This window comes from Sceloporus occidentalis, unplaced genomic scaffold (assembly GCF_023333645.1).
Source record: "Sceloporus occidentalis isolate IW3139 unplaced genomic scaffold, rSceOcc1.0.p SCAF_454, whole genome shotgun sequence".
NCBI lineage: Eukaryota > Metazoa > Chordata > Lepidosauria > Squamata > Phrynosomatidae > Sceloporus > Sceloporus occidentalis.
Window position 1 is genome coordinate 232,432 of NW_028317434.1, and position 15,829 is coordinate 248,260.

The 15,829-nt window shown below is 41.3% G+C and overlaps 1 protein-coding gene across 1 annotated transcript; it reads right to left on the reverse strand.

The window, feature by feature from the left end:
* Positions 1-3,717: 3,717 nt before the first annotated feature.
* LOC149271877 (signal recognition particle 19 kDa protein-like) lies at positions 3,718-5,560 on the reverse strand. The gene is made up of 5 exons (XM_089507048.1): positions 5,523-5,560; positions 5,247-5,322; positions 4,516-4,587; positions 4,322-4,433; positions 3,718-3,848 (listed from the first exon to the last, which is right to left on the reverse strand). Exons 1-5 carry the CDS (start codon positions 5,558-5,560, stop codon positions 3,718-3,720), a joined length of 429 nt encoding a protein of 142 aa, XP_089363174.1.
* Between the last annotated feature and the right edge of the window lie 10,269 nt (positions 5,561-15,829).

Consider the following 15,829-nt stretch of genomic DNA (forward strand, 5'->3'; position numbering starts at 1 on the left):
AAAAGATTGAATCCCACCACTGGCTAAAGTCAATATTTCTTTTTAAACAATATTAATGTACTAGCTGTGGTGATGAATATTTTCTTTTGTTGAAAAACTACAAAAAATGCACTCTGCTTATCAGAATTATTACAACATAAACATCTGCATCACATACCATAAAAAAGTATCATGGCCCGTGTCAATCATTTGCTTGAGTTTCTCTTCCAGAAACAGGAGAGGGTTTTCTGGGCACATAATGCATAAGCCACACAGCAGCGCCTGTTACAGAGAAATCAGCAGCAATTGAAATGAATGCAAATGTATGAGTGTCTTGTACGCTGTTAGTTTCTGTCTGCATACAGTATAGCGCCTATATGCTTCATGCAACTATACATCATAGTGATTGGACACCTTATTCTATAGTCTACCAATTGCATTTACAGAAGTGCAGCCTTTGCTAGATCTAAACCAACTCTTTGCCCAATTGGCTTTGCCACCCTTGTGCTATATGGAGACTCCTAAAACGGAAGAAATGTTTTTCTAATGGTCACTGACGTCTCCTGAAAGGTGGTATTCCCTGATATTTCTTCAGACCTAATTCACTGAAAAGAGATGTGGAGGTCCAAGAATAGACCAAATACAAGTCATTTGAGATATTTCCAAAATCAGGACAAATACAGGAATATTTTTTTCCATTTCCATAGTTTTTATAGGATAAATATTTCATGCTGATTATATATACATATATATAGTTTCATATAATATATATTTCATATATATATATATATATATAAAATACAACATAGCAAAGAGCAAAGGTGCTAGAAATTCTTCAGTCCTTAGGTGTATATATAGAAAAAACCTAGCCTTAGTGTTTAATAAGACCTTTGCCCCCAGAAGTGTCCCCATTACGTTTTTGACCACTCGGTTGGCGCCCACGCTATAGGGACGCTGATTATATAACTTTATCACAATGGTTGTCTTGCAGGGAGTTTTCATTTCGTTTGGAGGGGTGGGCGCGTTACCTCATAAATCTCGGGTAGTGAGTGCTGCTTGATATACGTCCTGAGCCGGACATCTGCATTACGCAGAGAGGACATGTTGGAGTTTAAGGTCACCTCAGACTTTCTGTATTCACCAAGAGAACGACCAGCACATTGAAAGCGTCTACACTCCCGGTCTCCCAGCAACAAGCTCTCGCTTACCCACCCGTTGCTTCAAACCACTCCCCCGTCCCTGTCTGTTCAACGCAGCTCGTTGGGCGGGAAAGGGCCGACAATAACTTAACCCTGTGATGCGAGTGTGAGTATCCGTAAATGATCGTATATGGGCTTCAACCATGAGGGGAGATTGATTGATATAATGATAAGAGCAGTATTTGACTATTCTAGGGATATTTATTCATGGTGTACCTGGAACGTCATTGAGGGCCACTTTTTAAAATCAAACTAATAAAACATTCATATTTTTCCTTATAATATGTCCTATTATTTTGAGTATTTAATGTGTGTTGGCTTGTCATAGAACAGTAAAAAAAATGATTATTAGCCCAATGAAAGCAATAAAATATTTTTTTCAATAAGGTTGGACACAGTTACTGCCATCTTCTATTACATTTTTAATATCTCAGCCTAATTTTCTGGTAGAAATTCTGCTAGAATAAAAGCGTTATAATGTTAGGGTTCAGTTAAATCCCTTCGCCTTCTAATCCAAACTTGCCAATGCTTGGTTATCTTTTACCCAATGCAGGGGTACATGTGTACATTAATAGCAACACAGAATTTGTCAGCTAAGAAATACTGTGTCTGTTTTATCCTTGGCATTGCACTACACACATATCCCAAGCATGATTAAATTCCTTCACTATATTCATTTGTAGGAATTTGCAGGAAGGCCATTCCACCTTCCCCCGTCTTCTCTGTGATGAAATTCATACAGATAAACAGGTTTATTGAGTGATGTCACAGTGACATCATGAAGCACTTGTAAAGTAAATTCTTTGAGCACTGAGGCAGACATGCCCAGTATAGAATGCACAATGTGCTTCCTTGTTCTATTATTACATGGACATATTAGTTATTCTATGACAAACACAGGGTGGTGATTGCATAATGTAACCGCAACCCCTGCTGGCCAGATAGTGAACTGCAAAGACAACAACCAGCGGCAGGCAACGTCTCCACCGTGTACTATTACACTCATTTTTTAGAGGAAAGTAGTGGCTCTGAAAAGCTATTAAATGAAATTATATTTGAAGTCAGCTATGATTATACAAATAGTAAACCATTATATCTTGAAATGCAAAGTAAGAGAATCCCACTATCGTTTCTTTTTAGATTAAGCAACGGTAAAAATGTTGGAGTTCTTCATAAGAAATTATTATGGCGCAAAGATTGTAAAGTGGTCTGGTCATCATAGCCACCAACAAGAGCGTTCCTGCCTTTAAACAAAACACTAAAATTAGGAACTGTTCTGCAGCACAATTTGTTTACTTTTTGTGACTACAATTAAAAAGGAAGAGTGATAAGGAAGATAAGGACAGAGTGGTTTGTCCAGGGGCCAAATAGAACAAGAGGTACATAGATATTGTAGATTATACTTATATGCATTTATTGACTGGCTTGGCAATAAATACATAGTATGGGTTTTCTTTAAGCTGGACACAATCATTTCATATCCAGCATGGACAGACTGACCTAAGAACTATATGAGTTATAGGATTTATCTACTAAAGTGAGAGTTTTCAGGCAAAGTATGGTGAGCGTGTTATGGCCAGGCCTGGTGCAATCCTGATGCAAGAAGGGCTGGCCCTCCATAGCGTATAGTTAAATCAGTAAATTGGCATTCCACAAATCCCCTTACTTATGCATTGCTAAGAAACATCCACTGGGTTGGCCCTCCATTATGCAGTTTAATAGGTGAGTAGAATAGTCTCAACTGCCATGTGTTCTTTCATGGGGGGGGGGGGGGACAGTGTTCGAACAGGTTGTGAATAAACTTGGGACATTAGCTACACAAACTGCCTCCATCAAATAATAGAGGTTTATGCCAGGAAGATTCTGTGATTCCCTGTAACAACTTACTGTACTGCTGCAAAGCAAGGTCATAAAATTATACAAAACTCTCTCCAAACCAACTTTTCACTGTCGGGATCGCCCCAAATCGGTCACTAATACCTATAAATGAAGGTATTTAAAGAACACTACAGGGCTTCGCATTTTTTATAGGATATAACTGAAATGCCTTTAATTACAACACATGGTAAAATGCACCAGATGTAATACAAATAAAATTATCCTGACACTTTTAGCAGCTTAAATGACAGTACAGACAACCAGGTTTCTTATGGGAGCGCTCATTTCTGTTCCCTTCAATCATTGGGGAAAAAAATTGCATCAATCACTACATATTTGCAGCTTCACTGCCGTTCATGGGAGTTTATTAGAAGACAAAGCTCCTTCCCCATTATCGATACAGTACATGAACTGCTGTACAAATATTTTTATTTATAAAAGGTATGTCCTAGATACTAAAAATCAATACTGTGGCCCACCATGAAACATTTAGAGATAAAGGTTGTATTGTATTCCAGTATGGAGAAACAAAAATAAAAAAATACTACTATTCGGGGGGGGGGGGGGGTTAGCTTGCATGATAATGCTAAATGGTCAGTTCAGTTCCCTATCTTTTAGCATCATTCTTAATGCGGGCCAGTCTTGCATTTACTCAGTTCAATTATTTCTTCTTCTTTTTGCTTTTCTTGCCACCATCTCCTTGAGGCACGTTTTGGTCGCTGCCTCCTGTTTTTTGAGTTCTGGTCTTTAGTTTTGGGATGTCTTCTGCTACTCGGAGCATTACAGCTTTCCCTTAAAGGAAAAGAAACAAAAAAGAATTAAACCACAGACAAAGCACCGAACAAACTCAAACCTTGTTTACTAGCAGTCTATAGCTGAAGTACTCCGGCCAGGACTAGTAAACACTATTTCTTCATATATTGAATATATATATATATATATATATATATATATATATATATATATATATATATATATATTATATATAAACGCAATAAACTTACACCTAGTCCGTATATAGTGTGTCCAGCGGCACCAAAACATTTATTATCAGCTTGCAGACATTTGCGTGTGAAGCTGGTTTTTGTGGCTGACTCTAAGATGAAGCATTCCACCACAATGTGAAACTGAACCATTTCAAACCTGTCTTGTGAGAACTTGCTACAGAAAATAAAGTTGCACATTTAATGTGCCAGGTGCTTCCCTTCCTGATTTTGTAGAGACAACAAAGAAAACACAAACAACCACCCCATCCAGAGCTTTACTTGATGTAAGTTTGTCCACACATGGTGTCCCATCCTCGTTCTTCAACTGCACGCGCACTCTGCCTCTGAACTGGATGTCTCTGTTCAACTCACGTGTGTACATTTTATCTGCCTGTGGTGGAGAAAAGATTCAAAATTCAACACAACTGGATTATGAATCACAGGACAACTAATCAAAGAAAATAAATCATTACCTCTACAACAACTTGCAGCCTGTTGGCACGGCACACGTCTGCAATCTCGGAACATGTTGGATTCTGCACAGCCTGGATGAAAACAAAGAGCTACGGGTGAATAACATAGATGCTATGATCTGGGTTACTCCATCACACTCATTGTAGAGAAGAACAAGGAGAAGGTGTTCCTATCAGAGATATCCTGACACTTTCTGCCATCCTCTATGGTGTGACCAACATTCATTTCCAACTACATGGAGAATATAACTGTGTTATATGAATCAACAAACAGTGTGACAGTACGGAAATAAGGTATTTGCTACATCAAAATCATTCAGAATGCAGCATGGCAGCTCCGGGCGTTAAATACATTACCAGAGTACCCACTTTAAAGTGCAGTGTTCATACTTGCAGTAATGGACCCTTATGCTATAACACCCGTGCGTAGTATGCTGCTGTTCTCCCATACAAGATATTTTTAAAGCTTTTTTTTTGCATATCCAGTTACTCTACAACAAACAGGTATAATATCATATACAATAAAATCATTAAAAATACATTTGCTACGTTGCCTGCTGCAACACAGTTCCTAATTATCAAACAGAGAGACAATAGAGACTGAGACATGAGCTCCACATACTATTATTTTCGTGGAGTGGACGTGTTTGCAAAAGTGTCCATTAACTGTGAACGTGTAATTAAAATGATCATGAAATGTTACATATTGTAAGAAACTCTGGTTTGCTGACCTTTTCAATAGGTATCCTTCTCCCTTCTGCAACTGTTTTCTTGTTATTGATATAAGCTGGATAAATGCAAATAAACCTGGTGAGAAAATGCCCCGGTTAGTGCACGTTTCAGCCACAGTGAACTGTAAGTAGCTACAGTTGATCTGTCGCACTTAAAGTTAAATCCGTTATCGTTCATCAATGTTTTGTGTCTCTTTACTAATGTTTTTTTCTTAAAAATGGCTAAAACATATGTGGCTCGTAGCACACGTACAGCACATTTCCATAAGTACGTACCTGGATGGGTCCGTGTGGAGTTTGGTCAAGTCTGCCATGATTCCTGTACCTTCTCAGTCACAGGTGCATATCTCAACCTGTAGCAGGAAAAAAAATGCTAATTAATTACTGTATATAGTCAGTCCATATGTTGGTCATGCTATAATTACATTATTCCAAGCTTATATTTAATGTAAGCATATTTCTCACATTTTCTGGTTCCCTACAATATCAGGATACGCCATTCAATGAATGGCATTACATAGCACTGTATTTCTATTGATGTTGAAACAGAGGAAAGGGGGTATAGGGGAACATTTTAAGACATTATGTTGAAAATTTAAAGAAATAAAATCCAACTTCAGAGAATTTCTATAGATAACAAATTAACAATAAGAAAACAGACACAGCATTTGATGACAGAGAAGAACCATTTGGGCTCATTCCCTGCTTTAGAGACTCAAAGCTTAATCAGTCTTTGGTCTCTTGTAAGATTCGGGATAGCCATATGCTTAACCTATGCATGTTTAAATTCACTTACGCTACCGCTGGGAGTCTGCTCCACGTGTTTACATTTCAAATAAAACTAATACAGCCGAAATCTTCTACTCCTAAGTTTGCACTGGAAGGACGATATGAATATGAGGCCTTGATATATTATTTAATAGCATCCCCCAACGTCTAATATGAAAGTTTCTTAGAAGAATAGAACATGGCACACAAATAAAAAAAATGGCTTAAAACTAAGTTTTAAGAAATTCCTATAACGGAACAGAAAACGTAACTTTCATTAATACTTTTAATAGTTAAACATTTTGTTTGCTGCCCCACAGCATTGTTTTCTATATAGCAGCTTCACTACATGCATATAGTTAGTGAGTATTTAGAACTTTTTCAGAGTATTCACCCGGTTGTTACGTTTTCCTATCCAGGAAGCATAATTTAGGGTTTTACTACCCAGTACCTTCCTCCCTGCGGATTTCTAATTTCAAGGTTTATGAGACTCCTTTGTTCGTACATTTAAAACGAGGTAACACGTCAAACATCACTGGCCCTTTTAATAACTGCCTCGGGGCATACGCCAAAGCTGCCCATTGGGATAAAGCACTTCTTACAGTAGATACATTCAAAGGGTCTGAAAAACTAGAATTTACATTAGGTAAAAAGAGGGCCCTGTTCACAAGCTTACAATCTATAGTACTGAGCATTCATGTTTAATCTAAACCAGCTTTACTTAGGGCTGCTAATTTTGGTAATTTAATATACTTAGCAACACCATCTCAATGCCCCGCAATGCCAGATAGGTGCCCTGTAATGACACATGGGCAGCAAGCACCTGTAATTATAGCATATTGGTCCCAACGTTAGCTAATTTTCTATGACACAGTTTATATTGAACTAGCAAACCCTCTGAGAACAGGACGTGCTCGGCTTGCCCGTTCTGACCACTAAAACCATGCCTGTTTAACTGGGCAGAATGGTTTCTTAACCCACGATGGATTGAATGAAATGCAGGTAAATTATTACTTAGAATCATCCCTGATGCGTGAAACTCGCCTGGTGTACACTGTAACCGTCAATGAACCCCCAGCCTTATTACCCAGAGCCCCGCTAACAATAAAAAGATTGCCCGTTATCCATACCTCAATTTTTAGCTGCTGACTACACTTTCCGGAGAGCACAATTCCCGAAGCGGAAGCAGGCCGCAGAGAGCAACTCCCCAGCAGCCAATTAGACGCTTAGCGTTCCAAGCCTCCTTTTGGGTCTACTAGCAAATGATTAGTTGGATGTGACGAGATTACGTAAACAAAATGGACGTACTTACCCAATAGAAACGCTCTGGCTACATACGTGTCGACTGAACGCAGTCACGTGATGCTATGACTTGTAGTTGCTGAAAGTTTCCGAAGGGTTGTTGTGTGTCGTGTATTCTGTGCTCGGGGGTAGTTTTTCGGTATTATGCTGACAGTTCCCTGTATGCACAATAATGAACCTTTACTGTCAAGGTTAATCATTTAGCGGTAAAACGCCATCTGTTGGAACATGCTTTCAGACAGGACAGCCATGAGACAAGCGCTGTACCTGGCTGTCGGTGCCGGCGTGTGCTACTTCTTTTATAGGGTGGCGTTTCCTAATAAAGAGAAAAAAAAGAAGGAGCCTAGAAGGAATAAAGAGCGGAAGCACAGCAAACTCGTTGATAAGGTGTCTGAGATTGCTGTCTTGTCCAGTTTCCCCCAGAATGGTCCAGGTATGAGCTATACATATGATATGGTAAAACAATAGAGTGGACTGTCCTAAATTACATGCCTCCAAGCAGTGCAAATTTTGCCACTCTATCCCACGGAGCTCTTCCTCTGCTTTTCAGGATGGAGGTGGAGCTTGGCCACCACAATTCCACGGCCCCAAACAAATTATCCGGTGTCTGAGAATTGTGTGTGTGCACAGTAGTGCAAGTGACACATTAAGTGTGCGGTGCTGGTCAGGTTGTGTCCAAAGCGAATCATGTATCTGTACTGGACTGTGATTTTGGGAAGCTAAACAAGCTTTGCAGACAGGCAGCGAGGACTAGCTCAGGCAATCTGCCCCCTCATTCGACGAGCTGGAGTGCATGAGTGAGATGAGAACTTGATGATAAACAGGTAGCAGTGAGGCTGCTTCCTGAAGAAGACAAAGAGGGACAATCGAGTCATGATGATGTCCTCAACCGGCAACACACAAGAAAACAAGTAATTTGCCAGAAGAGGACCTTTTCAGTTTCCCAACGAAAATGTCTTGATAAGAAGGAGTCATCCTCAGAGGACAGTTTTGTGCAGCTTGACCATGGTTATGGGCACAAAACTCTGGCTCTCCCATAGGCTAAGCATTAGCAGCATTCTGGAACATCAGTTGGACGAGGATGACCTGGCAGTGGGGGTGGGGTGAATGACAAAGTGGTGTGGTAGGTAATATGGATACATTGGGTGAGGTGGTTCTTTAGCTGAGCTTTTGAAGGGCTTGCGGGGTTTGGATGTAGCTCAGGCTTGGGAGCATTTAAAAGTTTGGGAACTCCTCTTACAAAATGCCAATGGTTCTGCAATTTGGCAGAGTTTATTTGAGAATAACTATTCTCTGGAGATCTCTAGATTTAGATTGTAAGCTTGTTTGAGCAGGGTCCCCCTCACATGTTTCTGTAAGTCAAATTGTTATATACTACTTGTTATGTCCTGTCTACCCATTGTACAGCGCTACGGAATTTGGCGCTATATAAAACAATAAATAGTAATAATCTTCACCAATGGAACTGGTTCACACAGCTTTTGCATCTATTGGCAGGCAAAATGGGTTGTAACAAAATTGTTACAAGCCGGAGGAGAGCCAGCATGGGCAAAAAAAACTGATTTTGCAGTGAAATGGAAATTGAGGGCAAGGAGTTGGATAATATGAGGATTCTGTTGAATTGGGATAACATGGGGTGGTTTGGGTGTTTAACCGGAATAGATTTTGCACATAACATGTTATTAATGTTCTTAGGCTTTTATTGTATTTCTGTTGTTGATTCCCTGTCATGTTTTCAGTAGCTTGGCACCTAGGCTTTCTCTCTCTGCCCTAACAGTACCGGACATCATATGGAATTTACCTTTGCCTGGAAAAGTAGATTGTTAAACAATTATCTGAGGCTTATTCTAAAGCATGGAAGGAATGGTCAGATTTTAAGAATAATGTAGGATCCCACCCTATGGATACCTGTGTCGAAGATACTTTAGGGATTGTTCCAGGTGTGCTATAGTGGTTAGGCATTGCCTTTCTCTTAAAGTTGTCTCAGAAACTGCCAGTTTTTATGTTGTTTTTATAAGTTGCACTGACATTTTTACCATTTGCTTAATATTTCCAGCTCAGCCAGAAAATATTGCAAACCCTTCCAGTAATCTTGAACCTCACCATTTTGAAAGACTCCTAGAAATCGTTGGTGCCGGTTCTGACTCTCACCTCCGAGAACAGGCCTTAATTACCCTGGCTAACAGTGCAGCCTTCTCTGTAAATCAAGTAAGTCAAATATACTCGTGTAAGACTCCTGAAACTGCAGTGAGCAGAGCAGCCTCAGGAGCCCAATACATAGTCACAACTAAATCACAGATTGGGGATCATTTGTCAATAAACAAAATATCCCAATTGTCATAACTTGGTTCACATAAATTTCAGTTTTGTTTTTTTTTTAAGTGAATTTAAATGCAATTTTAATAAGCAGAACCATTTCCATGTTCTGCCAATTTCTCAATGTGTATTGGGATTGAAGCATTATGACATAGTGACGCTGGGATTATGTGCTCAGTGATGTTATCTCTTTAAGATACTAATCTATAGCATCATGTGTATACATTAAGGCACCACACCATTTGTGTTCTTCATTTACAATTTTCTTTTTTTATTTTATTACAAGATTGAGATTTGATCTAGATTCTTTTCATCATCTAGGGAGCTAGACTATATATTAATGGCGTTTTTGTAAAAGTACAAAAACTCTTTAAAACATCGCATAGACGTTTACCTAGTTCCAAATGGGTACAGAATCTTACCAAGTTTGACTTTGATAAAGTCCACTAATTTCGCTATAGTGTTCAGCTATATGTTTTCTCGTTGTTGCCATAAAAAGGTTATTGGTTTTCAGCTTGCAATTACTTGAAGCCTTCCGCAGTATGTTGTACGTGTGGTTCCCTGCAACGATTGTAATATTTCTATTATGTCTTATTTTCTTTAGGATATCATCCGAAATTTGAATGGCATTGAAATTATTGGAGCTGCACTTTCTGACCACAGTCCGCAAATACAGACTAATGCTTTAAATGCACTCTCCAACTTGAGTGTGAATGTATGCAATCAAGAACTTATCAAGGTGATTCCATTTCATTAGTTTTTAGTAATAATTCTATGCCTGCACGCTGGTAAAACATAGACTGCATTTTGGGCTACAAATAAAGCATTTTTAAAGAAATGTGACTAAAAACCAGGAGACGTACATTGATCTGAAAAGCGTAGTATGTTTAAGACTGACACTTAATCCTTTAAATATTAAAATGTATCTGTAGAAGTGTCACTTCTAAAGCACATTCTGTGTGCTTTTAAGTGTTTTGTCAGCTGCAAGCAAGTAGAGCAGCCTAAAGGCAATGGGGAAAGTGAGGATGTGCCCAGGTCATGTGAATAATTATTATACTTATGCTCATGAACCACACAGTCCCAATCTTCTCATTATGTAAGGGTCCCAACATAAAAAATCAGCATTTTTACAACAATTATATAAGTTCTTTTACACAAATGTCTAAAGCTTGTTGCTCTTTTCCCCTCAGGATTTCATTGCTTTGACCTATGTGACCTTGTCTTCAGCGGAGGTTAATTCCCAATTACAGTTGTCTGGTCTAAGGCTGTTAATCAATATGTCTGTGACCAATAATTATCAAGACAGGATGACTGATTATATTCCGTTCTTTCTTCATCTACTAGTAGAGGGAAATGCAGATACTCAGGTAGGCAAGATTACTTTGTGCATCTTCACTTCACCTTCCCCCAGTTTATAGTAACAGCACTAAAACAATATGCATTTCCAAAAAGCAAACCCCTTTATTTTGAGTTTGAAGCATGGTTTTTTTTTCTGGGAAACCTAATTTACCTAGGCCCTGCTATTTCATCTATCCTCAGAACGTGTTGTTTGTGCAATGCCTGTGTTAAGTAGGAATAATGGTATTACTCATCTGGCAGCTACAGATCAATCATGTTTCTTTAACAGAATTGAATTTCATTCTTTATAAAAGCTGGAACACAAAATCAGTTACTGTAAAGTGACATTGGTTTATTCAGTCCTCCATGTGCTAATATTTAGTAAAGCACCATTTCAGGTTGGTTGATGTTTGTAGACTACAATTGTTTCTCAGTGACATATGAATGTGTATGATAGGGGATAGCTGCTCTGGCAGCTCAATCCACTAATGCATCTTTTTCAGATCCATGTATTAAAGATTTTAGTGAACCTGTCTGCAAATCCTTCAATGGCTACATGCCTACTGCAGAGTGAGGTAAGACATGCGTTCATAATGGATATTTATGGCAATTCGCTTCTTCTAGCCATAATTATACTTAAAGCACTGCCAATATTTAGCATTTTGTGAAATATGCAAAACATATTGTATAGAAGATATTATATTGCAGATCCAACTTTTACCCAAACTACCCTGCATAATGGATTGTTTAATAACAGGATTTCACTAATTGAACCCATCTGGCCTAGTGCATAGGCAATGGGATGTTTACGCTCTCTTTAATTCTCCTAAAAAGCACTTTAATAAATAACCCTTCGTACTTGTGCTGTCATAACAGGTTCCTACTAACACATTTTGTTTTGTTGAATCCTTAAAGGCTCCGCAGTCACTGGATGCTTTGTTCAGCAGCAGTGTGAAAGAAGACATTCTTCTCAGAGCGTTGACCTTTGCTGCAAATTTATATGATAATGTGAAAGGCGTGCGCCACTTTGATGGACGTCATGATTATGATGAAAAATCTCTTTTTAATCTGCTGTTTGGAGACGAGGCACCGTTTAAGAAGAATCTGTGGCTTTTATTACAACACCCAGACATGGAAGTAAAAGAAAAAGTAGCTACACTTCTGTAACATAACTTCTGAATGTAGTGTCAGAGTCAGTAGCTTTTCATTCTGATCATTTTTTCTTTAATTGCATCATACCAGGTGAGGTGTGAAGTGAATCGGATAAATCTGAGGGCTTTTGTGGTTAAATATGACATGCTTCCATTGTTTATGTAACACTACCTCAGTCACCATTTAATGTTCCCATAATATAGATATGCTGGATAAAATATGACTGCACTTTTATTGGTGTTGAATAATTTGTTTTACTAGTATCAGTAGAGTTCTACATAAAGTACTTCTGGTGCAAATTTTGAAAAGTGTTTGTTCACCTTAGCAACCAATGGACGATTGAGGCTTATTGTCTCATTTTGCATTGAAATTGGCTGTAGGAAGGAGCAAGTGTATATGCATTTGCAATGGAGGCTCTACTAAATTTAACTCCTTTAAAACCTTTTGATGTTCCATGCTGTCATGAAAAAAAGCGCATCAGAAACCTATATCGTCATGGAGAAACTGTTTAGTTTTTACACTGAAAATGCCACGGTGGAGCCGGGTTCTCAAAGACTCTATCTTGGTGGGAGGAGTGGGCTGTGCCTTTTGGAGGCCACTCCTTCTTGAAGACTTCCGTAGGTCTCCTCTTTTGAGAGATCCTAGAAGATCTGGCTTTAGGCTTCAGTCTGGGAGGGACGGAAGGGGGCGCATGTCACCTTGTAGGAGTGCAGCCTAAGAAGAAGATTGAGGACCTGGTATCCACTGTGGCCCAACCACTTCTGAAGCACAAACCATGGTTTTTGTTTCACGACTACTGTGAAGCATGAGGCCCTGGCATGTCAGTTGACCATAAATAACAAAATTTTGGTTCCCCCCCCCCACTGTATGTTACTTTTTTTTAATATGTTTAGTGGTGTCGACATCAATATAGCGAATGGCGTAAAAGAGATATAACCAAACAGCCAGTCATAAAGCAGCCCTCAGGTCCCACAAGAGAATGCAAAGGACTTCAAAAAGGTGGAAGGCACCCATGGTACAGCATTAAGAGATGGTACATATAAACATGGCCGGTACGGCAGGTACGTGTACAGAGCAGAAAAATAAAGAAACCTGAATAAACAGTAGTCGACAGTATTTTTGTTGTTGTTTTAGTTATACCGATAGGGCTCGTGCAGTGCGGCAGAGCGATGGCATAAACACAACATGGTCAGCGTAAGGTAGCTACCAACCAGGGGGGGAGGGGGGACAGAAGACCAAGAGATAGTGGGGAAGAAGAATAGGATAGACCTCCACACCAACGGCGAGTCAGAGGGACACCAACGGCAAAACAGTAACCCCTTGGGAGAAGGCAGCAATCCAGGGGTCCCAAATATCGGAGAATTTCTGCATCTCATCATGAAGTTTAGCCGTAATCCTTTCCATAGAGATAATATGCCAGATGTTGGACTGAATTTCATCAGCGGTTGGGGGGGCTCCCATCCACCTCCTGGCCAGGGCCTGTTTGATAGCGGCACAAATCCGATGTACCAGTTTACGCCCAGGGGCAGACAGCTGCATCGTCGACACATCCATGTTCAGTAGCGCCGTCTGGGGGGAAGCAGTCACCAGAGTGCCCAATGCTGTCGAGAGATCCCGGAAAAACTTAGACCAGATAGACAGGACAAGTGGGCAGGACCACCAGGCGTGGAGATAAGTGCCCACATCGCCACAGTGGCGAAAGCAGTTGGCGTCGGAAGTGGGGCAAAGTTTGGAAAGCCGCACCGGCGAGAGATACCAGTGGGCAATAACCTTGTAGGACCGCTCTCTGATAACCGTGTTAACAGTAAGGCGATGTGTGTTGGTCGCCGCTCTGCACCAGTCATCATCCTCGAAGTCGCGTTGGAGGGCGGCATGCCTGCGGCGGGTAAGAAATCTCTGTTCAAAGGGGGTCAGCTCGGAGACCCCGGCGTCACATAGGAGAGTGTGCACAAAATGTCTGAGTTGTAGGTATCGAAACCTCTCGGCCTGGGGAATGCGATTAAGCAAACGTAAGTATTCGCCTCCTACGCACCAGGGTACCCAGTCTACACAGGCCCGCCTCGATCCAACACTGAAATCGTTGGGTATCCACGCCCTCCGGGAAGAGGGGGTTAAAGAACAGCGGGGTCAGTTGGGACACACGTCCCCGTAACTGGTACTTAAATCTGGCTTTCTTCCAGAGAGAGTAGGACGTCAGCATAGTGGACAGAAGCGGGGAGCCCGGCAACCGATCGTGGCCAAGCCACAAGCATAACTGGAGCTGACGGTCAGGTAAACAGAGGCGTTCAATGTCAATCCAGGGCAGCGTGCCAGCCGGGAAAGACCAGGATTCCATCTGCGAAAGTCTGGCGGACAGATAATAAAGGCGAAGGCATGGGACCGCCAAGCCGCCCCGTTCCTTAGGCAAGTACATTGTGTGCCGGTTGATCCTGGCCCGCCTGCCATTCCATATGAACTGGAAAATGCACGACTGAAACGAATCGATGTCACGAGGTGTTGACAGCAATTGGCAGGGCGCGAAACAAGTACAGCAGACGTGGTAGTGTATTCATTTTGACCGCATAGATCCGGCCCAGCCAGGAAATGTGGTACTACGACCATTGCCGAAGATCCTGACGGAGCAACAACAGGAGGGGGGGGTAGTTAGCAGCATAAAGCATCTGGGGGCTGTTGGTAAGATTAATGCCCAGGTATTTAAGCGACGATGGTTTCCACTGGAACGGGAAGGACATGGCAATAGTCTGTCGCACCCCAGCATCCAAATTGACGTTTAAGGCCTCACATTTAGCGGTATTGATCTTGTAGCCGAAAATCTGAGAGAACTCGCTCAAAACCGTGTATAGGTTCGGCAGAGATACAAGGGGGCGAGACAGAGTCAGGAGGATATCGTCGGCAAAAAGTCCCAATTTGTATTGCTGACCTTAAACCTCAACACCGGTGATATCGGGGTGCTGACGGATAGCTATCGCCAGAGGCTCCAAGCACAAGGCGAATAACAGGGGGGAGAGCGGGTTCCCTTGTCTCGTGCCATTGAGGATGTTGAAAGTTCCAGATTCACAGCCCATCAGACCAACCGAGGCCGTTGGGCCGTCGTAGAGAGCACAGATACCCCACAAAATATTGCCGCGGAAGCCGAACCAGCTCAGGGTTTCCCACATGTAAGCCCAGTTGATGAGCGAGATGGGCCTGTAACTACCACATCGAGAGGGGTCTTTCCCCTCCTTGTGGATAACAATCTTAGCTTGCAGCATTTCAGGCTTAGGGGCAGTTCCCCCAGGAAGGAATTGAAAAGACGTAGCAGCTGCGGCAGAAGTTGCGCCTTAAATTTCTTATAGTAGGAGCCCGGGAGGCCATCCGGGCCCGGAGCCTTGGCTGACCTGACACTGGAGATGGCAGCGAGGAGCTCGTCCTCCGAAATTTCTTGATTTAAAAGGTCAACCTGCTGGTCAGAGAGTTTCGGGGCAGGCAGCGAGTCAAGAAAACGGCGAATATAGTCACTCCCGGAGCGGTTCCTGGGAGCCTTGTTGCCGTCATACCGAGAGCCGTAAAAGAGCGGAAATTGTTGAGCAATGTCTTTAGGTGACACCCAATGAGTGTCGGCAGAGTCAATGATTTTGTGGATATTCTGTGACTTCCTCTGGGAACGTAACCGGCGCGCCAACATAGCGTCAGGTTTATTAGCGGACTCGAAGAATTTTTGCTTGGTA